Source organism: Chlorocebus sabaeus, chromosome 6 (genome assembly GCF_047675955.1).
Source record: "Chlorocebus sabaeus isolate Y175 chromosome 6, mChlSab1.0.hap1, whole genome shotgun sequence".
Classification (NCBI taxonomy): Eukaryota; Metazoa; Chordata; class Mammalia; order Primates; family Cercopithecidae; genus Chlorocebus; species Chlorocebus sabaeus.
In genome coordinates, this window is record NC_132909.1 from 17,902,104 (window position 1) to 17,917,684 (window position 15,581).

General features: G+C 54.0%; 2 protein-coding genes and 1 long non-coding RNA gene across 11 annotated transcripts; 2 read left to right on the plus strand and 1 right to left on the minus strand.

Annotated features, from left to right (window-relative positions):
- Positions 1 to 658: 658 nt before the first annotated feature.
- Positions 659 to 9,466, plus strand: DMAC2 (distal membrane arm assembly component 2). 9 transcript variants are annotated; one of them, XM_007996908.3, is made up of 6 exons: positions 662 to 742; positions 2,209 to 2,402; positions 4,769 to 4,849; positions 7,580 to 7,716; positions 7,819 to 7,981; positions 8,386 to 9,466. In XM_007996908.3, the coding sequence occupies exons 1-6, from the start codon at positions 725 to 727 to the stop codon at positions 8,561 to 8,563; spliced, it is 771 nt and encodes a 256-aa protein (XP_007995099.1). In that variant the 5' UTR covers positions 662 to 724; the 3' UTR covers positions 8,564 to 9,466. The 9 variants fall into 9 exon arrangements, with proteins under 9 accessions (XP_072872527.1, XP_007995105.1, XP_007995104.1 ...); XM_007996907.3 differs by lacking the exon at positions 662 to 742 and adding an exon at positions 993 to 1,139; XM_073016426.1 differs by lacking the exon at positions 7,819 to 7,981 and having other exon boundaries at positions 659 to 742; positions 4,769 to 4,812.
- Positions 9,223 to 13,263, minus strand: LOC140711856 (uncharacterized). The gene is made up of 2 exons (XR_012093167.1): positions 13,197 to 13,263; positions 9,223 to 11,782 (listed from the first exon to the last, which is right to left on the minus strand). It is a non-coding gene; the product is annotated as an uncharacterized lncRNA (long non-coding RNA).
- Positions 12,520 to 15,403, plus strand: B3GNT8 (UDP-GlcNAc:betaGal beta-1,3-N-acetylglucosaminyltransferase 8). The gene is made up of 2 exons (XM_007996915.3): positions 12,520 to 13,470; positions 13,944 to 15,403. The coding sequence occupies exon 2, from the start codon at positions 13,976 to 13,978 to the stop codon at positions 15,167 to 15,169; it is 1,194 nt and encodes a 397-aa protein (XP_007995106.2). The 5' UTR covers positions 12,520 to 13,470; positions 13,944 to 13,975; the 3' UTR covers positions 15,170 to 15,403.
- Positions 15,404 to 15,581: the final 178 nt, after the last annotated feature.

The following is a 15,581-nucleotide window of genomic DNA, read 5'->3' on the forward strand; positions in this document are numbered from 1 at the left end:
CTTACCTGACCCTAATTTTAAAAAACGACGTGGTCAGCTTTTCAGCCCCCTCATTCATTCCCTGTTTTAAAGAGGTAGTGAGAGGAAGCTGGAAGAACAAGCTAGCTCAGGGAGACTGCAATTGCAGTCAGGAAAGAAAGAGACTCTGCCGGGAAGGACACCCCATCTTCTCCTAGGGAAAGACTGTGGAGTCCTGGTTTTTTGTTTTGTTTTGTTTTGTTTCAACTTTTTGTTTTAAGAGACAGCGTCTGCTGTGTCGCCCAGGCTGGAGTGCAGTGGCGCAATCACAGCTCACTGCAACTTCGACCTCCCTGGCTCGAGCATCCTCCCGCCTCAGCCTCCTAAGTAGCTGGGACCACAGGCATGCACCACCATGCCCAGCTAATATTTTATTTTTTGTTTCCCTATTTTTTTGTGGCGATAAGGTCCCCCTGTGCTGCCCAGGCTGGTCTTGAACTTCTGGCTTCAAGCGATGCTCTCGCCTCAGCCTCCACAAAGTGCTGGGCTCACAGGTGCGTGAGTCACCGCGCCCGACCTGTGTCTGGTTTTGAAGCTCAGGGAGAGGGAGCTGTGAGCAATCCCTAAACCCTAGGAGAGTAAAAAGTGCGTGCACCTTTAAGAGGACGGTTAGAAAACGCGGGGCGTGGCCACAGGAGAATAAGTTCGCCCCGGCCCCGGCTAGTGGGATAAGACCGACCCCTTCCGGTTACGTAATCTTAGCAAGATGGCGGCTCCCTGGCTGGTAAGTGGCCGGAGTTCTAGAGCCCTAAATTTGAAGTCCGCTCTGCAGCCTCCGCATTCAAGCCTCTGTTGGCGGCCACGAGAGCAAAGAGCCGTGAGGCAGCGGGCTAAGACTGGCAAGCCCCGTACTGGGAGTGCAAACCTGTGGCTATTGGGGGCCAGGAAGGATCTGTGGGGGTCGCAGGCGGAGGAGACGCTTTAGCGAGGGAGGGACTTGACTGAGAGTATCCAGTGGGGATGAGGGAGTGACTTCCGAAGAGCGACGCGACTAACCAATCAGAGGGAGGGATGACACAAGGCGCTAATGGACAGACAAGGGTGGGGCCTGTAGGATAAGAGGGCTTGAAAGGGATTGTTTAAGGATGTGGGATTTGGTCCTAGGAGACCGAAGGATAAATGTAAGAAAAGTTCGTGGGAAATTGCCTAATTTTTACAGAAAACTCAAAAGCATGATGGGCGGGGGAACCAAGAGGCCAATTTGGGGGTTCCAAGGGCATGATCTGGGTGAAATTAAGAGCAGAATTTGAGATATTATTTCAGAGGATTTAGAAAGAATTGGGTAAAATCAAGGAATGAATTTAGGGAAAATTAAAGAGGTTGGCAGCTTCAAATTTTTAAGGAAAATAAGGGTGTGGGTAAAATTATCGACAGAATTTGAAAAAAAAAAAATGGTTAAAGCAAAGAGAAACTGGGGTAGATTAAGAGAAGACCTTGAAAGCAAAATTGAAGCGTTTGGGGGCTTCTTCCCTGTGGCCACACCCCTCCACTTTCTTACTCTCCTCTTCAAAGCTCATGCTTTTTTTACCCTTCTCGGTTTAGGGGTGTCCAATCTTTTGGCTTCCCTGGGCCACATTGTTCGAAGAAGAAGAATTGTCTTGGGCCACACATAAAATACACTAATCATAACTGATGAGTCAAAAAAAAAAAATCACACAAAAAAATCCTCCTAATGTTTTAAGAAAGTTTGCATGTTTGTTTTGGGCTGCATACAGGCGGCGGATTGGACAAGCTTGGTTGGGTTGAGGGATTGCTCAGAGCGCCCTCTCCATGAGGTTTGGAGATATGTTTTTAAGATTATATTTTGGGGAAAGAAGTCATTTGGGAAAACGGGAAACCCCCAGGAGAAGAATTGGGTAATTAAGGGGCAAATCTGTGGGAAATTAAGAGGTCAAATAATGCAGGTTTTGAGTAATAAGAGTTTGGGGGAAAGTTAGAGGAAGAATTTAGGAAAATCAACAGTATATGGCTAGTCAAGGAGAGAATTTAGGGTTGACTAAGGGGAGGAGGAACTTGGAAAAAACATGGGGAAATTTTTGGAATCTCAGACAATTTTGAAGTTTTGAAGGAAGAACTTAGGGCGAGTTGGGAAGCAGAGGGATTGAGGTTCATGGAGCAAGAACTGGGGGATCCAGCTCTGTGTCTCCCAGGAGGCTCCAGGCTCAGCTCCTTTCCTCTCCCCCTCCCCAGTCCCTGCGCCTGGTGGCCCCCATGTGGAATGGGACCAGGGGCATCCATCGCCTGGGTGGGGCAGTGGTCCCAGAGGGCAATCAGAAGAAGGAAAGGACGATACTCCAGTTCCTGACCAACCATTTCTACGATGTGGAGGCTCTGAGGGGTTACTTGCTCCAAAGGGAGATGTGCAAGGTGCATCTGAAAAATCGGTGAGCATCCCTGGCCTGCAAGACCCTGCGGAGACCCTGGCCCACCAGAGCCCAAGTCCTGTCCTTGCCATTCCCAGGCAGCACTGTGGCTTCCAGTGCCAGCCTTGTTGTCTCTTGCAGCTCCATCTCCAACCTGTACCCTTCTCAAGGACTCCAGCTCACATAGGCAGCTTGCCCACCAGCTCCACTCAGAGTCTAACTGGCATCTCAAACCTAACATGGCTAAAACCAAACCCTGATTTCTCCCCAAAACACATCTGCTCACTCCCAAGCCTTCCCATCCCAGTAAACGCTAGTGCTGCCCACCCAGTTGTTCAGGCCAAATTCTTTTTTTTTTTTTTTTTTTTTTTGAGACGGAGTCTCACTCTGTCACCCAGGTGCGATCTCAGCTCACTGCAAGCTCCGCCTGCCGGGTTCATGCCATTCTCCTGCCTCAGCCTCCCGAGTAGCCGGGACTACAGGCGCCCGCCACCACGCCCGGCTAATTTTTTGTATTTTTAGTAGAGATGGGATTTTTCACCATGTTAGCCAGGATGGTCTCAATCTCCTGGCCTTGTGATCCGCCTGCCTCGGCCTCCCAAAGTGCTGGGATTACAGGCCTGAGCCACCGTGCCCGGCCTGTTCAGGCCAAATTCTAAGGAGTCATCCCTAATTCCTCTCTTTGCTTCCCTGCCCTCCACATCCAGACCATCAATAAAATACTAGAATATCTCTAATTTGACCAGTTCTCACTGCCTTCACCATTCATAACCTGATCCAAGTCCCTTCGTTTTATAATTGAATCACTCAATAACTGGTTTTTTGTTCCTATACTCTTTTTTTTTTTTTCCCCGAGACGGAGTCTTGCTCTGTCTCCCAGGCTGGGGTGCAGTGGCACAATCTAAGCTCACTGCAACCTCTGCCTCCCGGGTTCAAGCAATTCTCCTGCCTCAGCCTTCCGAGTAGCTGGGATTACAGGCACTTGCCACCAGGCCCGGCTAATTTTTGGATTTTTAGTAGAGATGGGTTTTCGCCATGTTGGCCAGGCTGCTCTCAAACTCCTGACCTCAGGTGATCAGCCTGCCTCAGCCTCCCAAAGTGCTGGGATTACAGGCATGAGCCACCACGCCTGGCCAAAATTTGTTTTGTTTGAGACGGAGTCTCGCTGTGTTTCCCATGCTGGAGTGCAGTGGTGTGATCATGGCTCACTGCAACCTCTGCCTCCCGGGTTCAAGCAGTTCTCCCACCTCAGCCTCCCAAGTAGGTGGGATTACAGGCACATGCCACCATGCCTAATTTTTCTATTTTTAGTAGAGCTGGGGTTTCACCATGTTGGCCAGACTGGTCTCGAGCTCCTGACCTCAGATGATCCACCTGCCTCAGCCTCCCAAAGTGCTGGGATTACAGGTGTGGGCCACAACACCTGGCCTGTCCCATACTTTTTTATAATCTACAAAGCAGCTCAAGGAATCTTACCATCACTAGCTCAAAACCTTCAAATGAGAACCAATCTCCAAGGCCTAAAACATAGCCCCTACTGAGCTTTGAGACCCCCCGACCAGGACTCCTCTGGCCCCCTGTCAGCATGACATCCCAATTTCTTATTTTTTCTTCTTTTCTTTTTTTTTTTGAGACTGAGTCTCGCTCTGTTGCCCAGGCTGGAGTGCAGTGGCGCAATCTCGGCTCACTGCAAGCTCCGCCTCCCATGTTCACACCATTCTCCTGCCTCAGCCTCCTGAATAGCTGGGACTACAGGTGCCCGCCACCGCACCTGCCTAATTTTTTTTTGTATTTTTAGTAGAGACGGGGTTTCACCGTGGTCTTGATCTCCTGACCTCGTGATCCTCCCGCCTCGGCCTCCCAAAGTGCTGGGATTACGGGTGTGAGCCACTGCGCCCGGCAACATCCCTATTTCTTATTTATTCAGCCATCCTAATTTGAGTCTCTGAGCCTTTATACTCTGTTCCTTCTCACCACTCAAATCTCTGCTCAAATGTCACCTCCTCCAATTAACACCCAAACTCAGCCTCCACCGTCCCCACCCCTCTGCTCCCCACCCCTCCCAGTCAGCCTCTCTGCTTTATTTGGTCATGGAATTGACATTCTCTGCAATTTGCTGTTATTTCTTGGGTTGTTATCTGTTTCTCCCTGTATAATGGCTTGGATTACTGCACTAATCTCCAGACTGGGCAGGGATGTTATCTGCCTTGGTCACCACTTTGCCCCCAGTGCCCAGCACTTAGTAGGTGGGCAATAAATATTTTCAGCCTGACTCAGTCTGTCTGCATGCCTGGTTTGCTGGACTCTGCCCCTCTTAACAGCACTGGGGCATCGTGAGGGCTGTGGTGCTCCCCAGGCCTCACCCTTAGCTACCGTTTTTTCTGCAGATCCTTCACCTGGCTGGAGGAGCAACATGGTCCATACAGTGCAGGTGCCTTTTTCATCCTGAAGCAAGGAGGCGCAGTCAAGTATGACCGCTAAGGTGTTAGAACGGGCTGGGGGCAGGTGGTGGGGTATCTCTCTAACGTCCAGGCTATGCAGTCACACAGGCTTCAGAGTCCCCTGGTCTCTGCCGCCTTCTGGCTGTGTGGCTTGGGACTTGTTCCTGAGCTTCAGTTTTGTCATGTGTAAAGTGGGATGGTGATCATTTCTAACCTACAAGTTTTGCTATAAAGACCAAATGGGGGCCAGGCACGGTGGCTCAAGCCTGTAATCCCAACGCTTTGGGAGGCCAAGGTGGGCGGATCACCTGAGGTCAGGAGTTCAAGAGCAGCCTGGCCAAAATGGCAAAACCCCGTCTCTACTAAAAACACAAAACTTAGCTGGGTGTGTGGTGGCGGGCGCCTGTAATCCCAGCTACTAGGGAGGCTGAGGCAGGAGAATCGCTTGAACCCAGGAGGCGGAGGTTGCAGTGAGCCGAGATTGCACCACTGCACTCCAGCCTAGGGGACAGGGCAAGACTCCGTCTCAAAAGTGTCAAAAAAAAAAAAGACTGAACGGAGTTGGGCACAGTGGCTCATGTCTGTAATCCCAGCACTTTGGGAGGCCGAGGCAGGAAGGTCACTTGAGGCCAGGAGTTTGAGACCAGCCTCAGCAGCTTTGTGAGACCCTGTCTCTACAAAAAATATTTTAAATTAGCCAGGTGCGCTGGGCGCGGTGGCTCAAGCCTGTAATCCCAGCACTTTGGGAGGCCGAGATGGGCGGATCACGAGGTCAGAAGATCGAGACCATCCTGGCTAACACGGTGAAACCCCCTCTCTACTAAAAAATACAAAAAACTAGCCGGGCGTAGTGGCGGCGCCTGTAGTCCCAGCTACTCTGGAGGCTGAGGCAGGAGAATGGCGTAAACCCGGGAGGCGGAGCTTGCAGTGAGCTGAGATCCGGCCACTGCACTCCAGCCTGGGCGACAGAGTGAGACTCCGTCTCAAAAAAATAAATAAATAAATAAATAAATAAATAAGCCAGGTGCAGTGGCACATGCCTGTGGTTCCAACTACTCAGGAGGCTGAGGCAGGAGAATCGCTTCAGCCCAGGAGGCTACAGTGAGCTATAGTCACACCACTGAACTCTAGCCTGGGCAATAGAGCGAGACCTTGTCACAAAAAATAATAATAGGCAGGGCACGGTGCCTCACCCTGTAATCCCAGCACTTTGGGAGGCCAAGGCTGGTGGATCATCTGAGGTCAGGAGTTTGAGACGAACCTAGCCAACATGGTGAAATCCTGTCTCTACTAAAAATACAAAATTAGTTTGGCATGGTGGCGCACGCCTCTAATCCCAGCTACTTAGGAGGCTGAGGCAGGAGGATCCCTTAGAAGCCGGGAGGCAGAGGTTGCAGTGAGCCGAGATCACGCCACTGCACTCCAGCATGGGCGACAGAGCAAGACTCTGTCTCAAAATAATAATAATAATGGCTGGGCGTGGTAGCTCATGCCTGTAGTCCCAAGCACTTTGAGAGGCCAAGGCAGGTACAGCATTTGAGCCAGGAGTTCAAGATCAGCCTTGGCAACATAGTGAAATCCTGTCTCTACCAAAAATACAAAATTACCCAGGCATGGTGGTGCATGCCTGTAATCCCAGCTACCCAGTGAGACCCTGTCAGAGAGAGTGAGAGATTGACTGTGATTTTGCGATGTAAGAGGCCTAGCAATGCATATGTGCTCATTTTTTTTTTTTTTTTTTTTTTTTTTGAGACAGAGTCTTGCTCTGTCGCCCAGGCTGGAGTGCAATGGCACAATCTCGCGTCACTGCAACCTCCTGGGTTCAAGCAATTCTCCTGCCTCAGCCTCCCAAGTACCTGGGATTATAGGCGCATACCACCATGCCTGGCTAATTTTTTCTATTTTTGGTAGAGCCAGGATTTCACCGTGTTGGCCAGGCTGGTCTCCAACCCCTGACCTCAAGTGATCCACCCACCTCGGCCTCCCAAATTGCTGGGGATTACAGGCGTGAGCCACCGGCAGCACCTGGCCTGTGCTCAATACTGTTTTTCTTTCTTTCCTCCTTCCCCGCCTCCTTTCTCCTTCCCTTTCTCTTTCCTTTGCTTTTTTTCTTTTTCGGAAAAGACAGTTCACATAGACTTCATCTACCCCTCCGTCTGGTTTGAGCACTTCCTCTGGCAACTTCCTTAGAAACAGTATACATGTTTGAAAATGTCCCTTAACTTTTGCCTATCTACAAGGATTCTTGCATTTACCTCTTTGCTATTATGTTATCTGTAATCTTGCTGACCCTCAGTTTCTAGGTATGTAAAATTGGCAAAACATTCCTTTTTTTGTTTTTTGAGACAGTGTCTCCCAGGCTAGAGCACAGTGGCATGATCACAACTCACTACAGCCTCGACCTCCTGGGTTCAAGCAATCCTACCACCTCAGCCTCCCAAGTAGCTGAGACCACAGGTGCAAGCCACCAAGCCCAGCTAATTTTTGTGTTTTTTTGTGGAGATGAGGTCTCACTATGTTGCCCAGGTTGGTCTCAAACTCCTGAACTCAAGTGATTCTCCCGCCTCGGCCTCCCAAAGTGCTGGGATTATAGGCGTGAGCCACTGCGCACAGCCAGATGGAGTCTTTTTCTAAGATGGAGTTAGTTATGTCAGGGGTGACCTATACATATTATATAGGGCTGGGGAAGGTTCCGAAGAGGCTGGAGGCCTGGGGCAGGTTCGGCTGCCCTACTGACACTCCCTCTCCCGTTTCCAGGTTTCGAGACAAGGAGTGGATCAGGCCCGATAAGTATGGCCATTTCTCTCCAGAGTTCTGGAATTTCCGGGAAGTGCCTGTCGAAGCTGTGGATGCCAGTGACTGTGAAATCAACTACGAGGGCCTGGACAACCTCCGTGAGTGCGGTGGGGTGGAGATGGGACAGGCCTCTACGTTTTCCCTTTGGTGATGGGCTCCAGAAAGGCTCCTGGTGCCATCCTGCCCTCTCCCTACCACAGTCCTCCTGAAGGAGCTCCAGTCCTTGTCGCTGCAGCGCTGCCCCCATGTGGACGACTGGTGTCTCAGCCGCCTCTACCCACTGGCCGACTCGTTGCAGGAGCTCTCGCTGGCCGGTTGTCCCCGCGTCTCCGAACGGGGCCTTGCCTGCCTCCACCACCTCCAGTGAGACCTCAGCTCAGGCTGGGCCCCGTATGCAGGCAACTCTCCCACCTCACACAGACGCAGGAGAGGAAGTGGGGAGGAGCAGTGTTGGGCAGTTCTCATATCCCCCTGCCTCCATCACAAACCTAGAGTATTTGTGGTAGATGAGCAGTCACAGTGAGTCTCTGGAAGAATTAAATGACTCCTGGTTTTTCTTCCTTTTTGTTTTAGTCAAAACTCTATGATATCGATGCTGTTGCAGAACAGTAGGAGCTAGAGTTGCATATTTGCAGTTAACACACTGGGCTTCGTGTGCCTGGACAGCTATAAAGATTTTAGGAAGCTAAGGTTGAAATTTGGGGCCAGTACCTCCCTATACACACACACTGTCCTTACACTGGCTTCCTGTCCTCCCCCTTTTTCAGGAACCTCCGCAGGCTGGACATCTCGGACCTCCCTGCTGTGTCCAACCCAGGCCTCACTCAGATCTTGGTGGAGGAGATGCTGCCCAATTGCCAGGTTGTGGGGGTTGACTGGGCCGAGGGCCTGAAGTTGGGGCCAGAGGAGCAGCCTCAGGACACAGCCAGCCCTGTCCCTGCCTAGCCTTCAGCCCTGTCCCCACTCGAGTGGCTTCTCAGCGGGCTGCATGGAATGTCTGGTAGCTCGCCACACTTCTGGCTTCCATTTGTCTTCACTCAACGTGGGGGTGGGGAATGGTGCTGGCCAATCACAGGGAGAGAGCATGAAGTCCCAGTATTTATTCCTGACCGCCCTTGGCTAAAGGTCACAGCTCCCGTCACCCTCTCAGACAGCCTTTCCATGCCCCTCTTCAGGCCTGGGGAGGTAAAGTCTCAGGCTGTCAGTAGCTGCAGAGAGCCACACTCACCTTGTCAAGAGACTCTTCTCAAACTGTCATGTGAGTGCACTGCCATTTCTTGCAGGGACCCTGACTGACAGAGAAGCTGCTACTGACATTTTACAGGGATGGTTCTCCCCCGTACAGGGCCTCTCTGCTCACTACAGGACGTGCAGCATCCTTTGCCCCACTCACTAAAGGCCAGCACACCCCAGGCCCCATGGTATTGCTGGTTATGGATTTATTGACTATATTCCAAATTCAGCTTTTTTGGTCTGTGTTTCTTTAGAAAGGGGATAAGCTTTGTCAGTAGAGGGCACCAAACAGGCATTACAGGAGGAAAGGTGCCTCCTTCCTGGTTCCTGTTGGTTGTGCTTCCGCCTCTGGACCCCGCGGTGCCTGTGGCTTCCCCAGCACCCAGCTCCTGAAGCACCAGGTGGTCAGCAGCTGCCCTTGGCACCCTCCAGCCCCCAGAAGTTGCGTAGGAGACACAGCACCTCCACTGAGGCACCTCTCTGGGAATAACGTTCCCCAGCACCCCAGATGGATTTCCAGTCAATTCAGAAGCATTTCACCAGTGAAGCCCTCATTATTCCAGTTCGCTGTTAAAGCCAGTAATTCTCTATATTAAACTTTCCCTGTTCAAGTTACTCTGTGGTTTTTCTCTCCTGACTGCATCCTGATGAATACAGAGTCGACACCTGGAGTGTCCCAGGAATAGACTATTAAGATAGGATTCCAGGATTGGTTTGCTTGTGCCTTTGGGCTTGGGCGCAGTGCTGAGCTCTTGCTGGTGGGAAACTAGACGCCAGAGGCCCAAGGCATGCAATGGCATCATAATCCCACAAGCGCCTGTGGTTGACAGAGATGAGGCACGTGCCTTGGGACCCCCTGTGGCTGCTGTGCTCAACAGCTGTGGTAGTTGTGACAATTCTAAAGACTGGGTATTGGACGGATTCTCCAGAGTGCCCCTGAGTGCCCACAGACAGTGACAAGCGTGGGTCTGCTAACTCAGCTCAAGTCACAGTCTGAGAACTAGACAGCTTCCGTGACAGCCCCCAAATTTTTGTTGTTTTTTGTTTTTTTGTTTTTGAGACAGAGTCTCGCTATGTCGCCTAGGCTGGAGTGCAGTAGTGCGATCTCTTGGCTCACTGCAACCTCCACCTCCCGGTTTCAAGCGATTCTCCTGCCTTAGCTTCCCAAGTAGCTGGGATTACAGGCGCGCACCACCACACCAAGCCAATTTTTGTATTTTTAGTAGAGACAGCATTTCGCCATGTTGGCCACGCTGTTCTCAAACTCCTGGCCTCAGGTGATCCGCCTGCCTCAGCCTCCCAAAGTGCTGGGATTACAGGTACGAGCCACCATGCCCGGCCCAAAAGTTTTTACTTCTTTGGAATGGGGTCATCTAATTGGACCCATAGTAAACAGGCAATCTTGAACCCCCAAGTCACTTCAAGCGAGTGACTTAACAGTGTCTGAGGAACCTACCAGCCTTCCTATGCTTAGAAACCCTGTGATGTGGCCCAGCACAGTGGCTCACGCCTGTAATCCCAGCACTTCAGGAGGCCAAGGAAGGTGGATCATGAGGTCAGAAGTTCAAAACCAGCCTGGCCAACATAGTAAAACCCCATCTCTACTAAAAATACAAAAAAAATTAGCTGGGTGTGGTGGCAGGCGCCTGTAATCCTAGTTACTTGGGAGGCTGAACCCTCTCGAGTAGGAGGGTTACTTAAACCCAGGAGGCAGAGAGGTTGCAATGAGCTGAGATCACACCACTGCACACCAGCCTGGGCAACAGTGCAAGACTCTATCTCAAAAAAAAAAAAAAAAAAGAGGCCAGGCGCGGTGGCTCACGCCTGTAATCCCAGCACTTTGAGAGGCCGAGGCAGGCAGATCATGAGGTCAGGAGATCAAGACCATCCTGGCTAACATGATGAAACCCCATCTCTTCTAAAAATACAAAAAAATTAGCCGGGCGTGGTGGTAGGCGCCTGTAGTTCCAGCCACTCAGGAGGCTGAGGCAGGAGAATGGTGTGAATCTGGGAGGCAGAGGTTGCAGTGAGCTGAGATCACACCACTGCACTCCAGCCTGGTTGACAGAGTGAGACTCCATCTCAAAAAAAAAAAAAGAAGAAGAAAGCTTGTGATGACCTCACCAGGGGCAGATACCTTGAAAGTGGTTGTCCATTCTTTTTTTTTTCCCTTAATTAGAGATAAGATCTCACTGTGTTGCCCAGGCTGGTCTCAAACTCCTGGGCTCAAGTGATCCTCCCCTCTTGGCCTCCCAGAGTACTGGGATTATAGGGGTGAGCCACTGTCCCACCCCAGTTTTTTTTTCTCATGGCCAGCTCTTACATAGAAATAACAGATACACCCCATTCTTCTTAAGACTCACCACAAGCGCCCCTTGCTGCCTCTAGACCCATAAATACCTAGGGTCAAATCAGCTTGCTCCAGGTGGACAGGTGCCAGCTTTTACATGATGAGAATGACAAGGCTTCGCAAATATACAGAGTCAGAAACTTGGGGAATGCATGCAGAAGTGGATTTTAAGGACGTGACACCAATGAGGGTGGATGTAACACTAGCTCAGGCCAAATTTACTGGCATGAGTGCGCTTTCTAGAGCTTCTGGATTTCATGGGTTACCTTGTGCAGCTGGACATGGTTCTAATAGCTTGCTTGGGTACCTAATCGGAACTTGGATCCAACAGTGGCCTAAAGTTAATGAGGCAGAGACCAGAACTGCCCTAGCGTAAGATGGATGAGGGGAGTCCCAAGACTTGGGGAGATGGAAGTGTTGGATTGGAATGATCATGTTCCACCAGCATGTCCACCCTCCAACCATGTTCCCCAAGAAGGCACCCCTTACTGGCCAATCCCATGGTAGAGTTAATCATTCTATATATTGAACTTACCCTATTCCCATTCCTGTGTGGTTTCTCTCTCCTGATTGGACCCAGACTGAGGCACATGGCAAAGGCAAAAAGAAAGGCACCCTCTGAAGCTTCCTAATGCTTCCAGGAAAAGCAGCACCCCCTGCCCCCAGAAGCTAGATGAGCTCAGGGGCCTAGAGTCCCTCTCTCCCAGCCCCAGGGTAGAGGAACTTGCAGACTCCCTCAGGAGGTGCTCGGGCTCCTGCCCCCAGCCCCTAGCTGTCATTTCCCACTCCAGCTATTATTCCATTAATATTCACCACTTCCTCCCCACTCTCTTCCTCTAGCTGTTCCCACAGGCTCCATTATTCAAACTTGGGGGGAGGAAATCAGGGCTGGACAGATCAACTGCTGCTGCTGACAGACTGGGTTCCTGCCATGATGGGGACAGGCCTCCCCCAAAACGAGGGTGGAGTGAAGGGGTCAGCCCAGGCTTAGTGGGAGCCCCTTGGTCCCACCCCCTGTCTTGGGAGGTCTTCAGAGAGCTGATGCAGTACCAACAGCAGGGACCTCTGGAGGGCAGGCACGCAAACACAGGCAGACACCCTCTCCTGCCCCGGGGAGCTGGATGTGAGTGTCCCCAGAGTCACAGTGCCCCTGGGGGAGGGGCGGGGCCCAGGGCGAGGCTGGCTCCAGGGCTGGAGGTTGGGGATAAGGTAGCAACAGATTCCCACCCTGCTGGGCAGGCAGCCCAGGTGGAGGAGGTACTGGGGTCAGCTTAGCTCCTGGGGTTCCTGTGGGCCCCACCCTGTCACCCTCTATTGCCCTTGAAGCTCCAGTCTTTTCCTCTCCTGTTCTTCCCCTTGGCTCTCTCTCCGCCACTCCCCGGGTCTGGCTCAGAAGCCTGAGTCCCTCCCCTCTGCCCTCCACCTGCCTCTCTCAACCTCTCTTTCCCCCGTGAGCACCCCACAGGGCTTCCGCAACCCCTTATCTTTCTCGGATCTCCATTTCCCTCCCCCTCTCCCTCCTGGCCACCTTCCCACTTTTCCTGTCTTCTCTCTCTCTCCCCTCAGCTCTCTCCATCGCCTGTCTCACCCCAGTTCTCCTCTCTCTGCTCCCGGGCCGTCCCTTCCCTCTCCACAATGTGTCTGTCTCTCCTCCTCCTCATCAGCCCCTTCCCCCCACCTCACCCTGACTGGGCAGCTACAACAAACATCCCTCTCTCTGGCGGGCCCGCCGATCCCTTCCCACTCAGCACATTCACTGCCGCCTCCTGGCCATGGGCGCTGCCGGGTGCCAGCCTCTCAGCCTCCCCATCTCTGCCTCAGTGGGACCCTGCCTCACCCTGGTCACTCTGACACTCCCCAGCCCAGGCCCAGCCCTCAGTCTCACCCTCCCTGGTACCCCCTCCCTCCCCAGGCCCTGGTTCTCCCCTCCTAGGCCTCGCAACGCCCCCATCTTGTTTCTGTGGCTGCCCCCTGCACCCTTCCCAGCTGTCTTACCAGAAACCAGCCCTAACACGCCAGAGCTCCATCTCTCAGGTCGGCCTCCTGCCCTCCTCCCTCTCTTCCTCCCTCCCTTCTGCCTCAGCCCCGCCCCGGCCCCTGGGGCCCTCCCTGCTCCCGCTCCGCTCCCCTCCCTGCCCCTCTGGACTGGCTGGGCAGGGCTGGGCCTGGCCGGTCGACAACGCAGGGGCTGGGGCAGGCAGATCAGAGGGAGCTGAGGGAGGCCTGACCTGAGGCCAGCACCCGGAGCTGGTGGGAGCCAGACCCAGAGGTAAAAAGGCATGGGATCCCGGGTTCCCCTGTCCCTGGGGTGGGGATGTTGCGGGAGGCAGGCTGGGTTTCTAACCCCAGGGAGCTAGGAATCGTGCTCCTGATTTCCTGGTGAGGGCGATAAATGGAGGGAGAGGGAGGAGATAGACGGCAGGGTCCCTTGTCCTGGATGGAGACAGGGAAGAGGTAGACCCTTGGGCTTTTAGGAAGGTGGAAGCATTTGGACGGAGTGGGAAGAACAGGGTGCTGGAATGGGATTGGAATGGGGGATTCCTAGGTCTAGGAATAAGGACCAACGGGGTCCCTGGGTCAGGGGAGCTGTTTAGAATCTGGGACTGAGAGAAGCTGTTACGGGGGTTGGCAGGGACTACGGGAGATTGTGAAGCTGTCTGCCTGGGGCCTGGCTGGGCCCTCTCTGGAGGCCCATCCCCACACCCCAATGGCCTCCGTGGCTCCCCTGTGGCTCCCTTGTAGCTCCCGCGGCCGCCCCTTCCCTGGGCCAGGTCATGCGCTGCCCCAAGTGCCTTCTCTGCCTGTCAGCACTGCTCACACTCCTGGGCCTCAAAGTGTACATCGAGTGGACATCCGAGTCCCGGCTCAGCAAGGCCTACCCCAGCCCTCGGGGCACCCCGCCAGGCCCCACGCCAGCCAACCCTGAGCCCACCCTACCTGCCAACCTCTCCGCCCGCCTGGGCCAGACTGGCTCGCTGCCCTTCGCTTACTGGAACCAGCAGCAGTGGCGGCTAGGGTCCCTGCCCAGTGGGGACAGCACTGAAACGGGGGGCTGCCAGGCTTGGGGGGCCGCCGCCGCCGCCGAGATCCCTGACTTCACCTCCTACCCCAAGGACCTCCGCCGTTTCCTGCTGTCAGCAGCCTGCCGGAGCTTCCCACAGTGGCTGCCTGGAGGTGGTGGCGGCCAAGTCTCCAGCTGCTCGGATACTGATGTCCCCTACCTGCTGTTGGCTGTCAAGTCAGAACCAGGGCGCTTTGCAGAACGACAGGCCGTGAGGGAGACGTGGGGCAGTCCAGCTCCAGGGATCCGGCTGCTCTTCCTGCTAGGGTCTCCGGTGGGTGAGGCGGGGCCTGACCTAGACTCACTAGTGGCCTGGGAGAGCCGTCGCTACAGTGACCTGCTGCTCTGGGACTTCCTCGACGTCCCATTCAACCAGACGCTCAAAGACCTGCTGCTGCTGGCCTGGCTGGCCCGCCACTGCCCCGCCGTGAGTTTTGTCCTGCGAGCCCAGGATGATGCCTTTGTGCACACCCCTGCCCTGCTGGCTCACCTGCGGGCCCTGCCACCTGCCTCAGCCCGAAACCTCTACCTGGGTGAGGTCTTTACACAGGCCATGCCTCTCCGGAAGCCAGGAGGACCCTTTTACGTGCCCGAGTCCTTCTTCGAAGGTGGCTACCCAGCCTATGCAAGCGGGGGTGGCTACGTCATTGCCGGGCGCCTGGCACCCTGGCTGCTGCAGGCGGCAGCCCGTGTGGCACCCTTCCCCATTGAGGACGTCTACACTGGCCTTTGCATCCGAGCCCTGGGCCTGGTGCCCCAGGCCCACGCAGGCTTCCTCACAGCCTGGCCAGCAGACCGCACTGCGGACCACTGCGCTTTCCGCAACCTGCTGCTAGTACGGCCCCTGGGCCCTCAGGCCAGCATTCGGCTCTGGAAACAACTGCAAGACCCAAGGCTCCAGTGCTGACTCTCGGTGGGGAGGGCGGAGGTGCTGACCTGGGGCCTCTGGGGCCTGCCCCTGGCTCAGCCCCTCCTTCCAGGTCTTGATGGGAGGGAGGAGGGCCTAGGAGCTGGACAACTTAAGCCACTCCTCGGCCTCCCCAGCCAGGGGCCTGGGCAGGAAAGATGGGCAGGAAAGATGGGCTGGTGGGCTGTCTTTGCCTACTTTTTGTTTTTGAAAAACATGCACTCCCCACTCTGAGGCCTGGGGTTGTTTTTTCATCTGTGGGGCCCTGGAGTGGTGGGGAGCAGGGCTTGGCCACACCCTGATCTTCATCCTGGACGCTCCCCTGCACCCTTGCTGGGCAGGGCTAGCTCTGCTGGGCTCCCCGTCACTCTGCTGGACAGCAGGCTTGCCCCATTCTGTAAGACAGCAGGAG

Bases quoted from the DNA above. Each gene is read 5' to 3' on its own strand.
- DMAC2 (XM_007996907.3), top strand. From the start codon at position 1,104: ATGTGGGATTTGGTCCTAGGAGACCGAAGGATAAAT. The intron at 1,140-2,208 runs GTAAGAAAAGTT...CCCCCTCCCCAG, and splicing joins TAGGAGACCGAAGGATAAAT to TCCCTGCGCCTGGTGGCCCC. The intron at 7,982-8,385 runs GTGAGACCTCAG...CCCCTTTTTCAG, and splicing joins GCCTGCCTCCACCACCTCCA to GAACCTCCGCAGGCTGGACA.
- B3GNT8 (XM_007996915.3), top strand. From the start codon at position 13,976: ATGCGCTGCCCCAAGTGCCTTCTCTGCCTGTCAGCACTGCTCACACTC.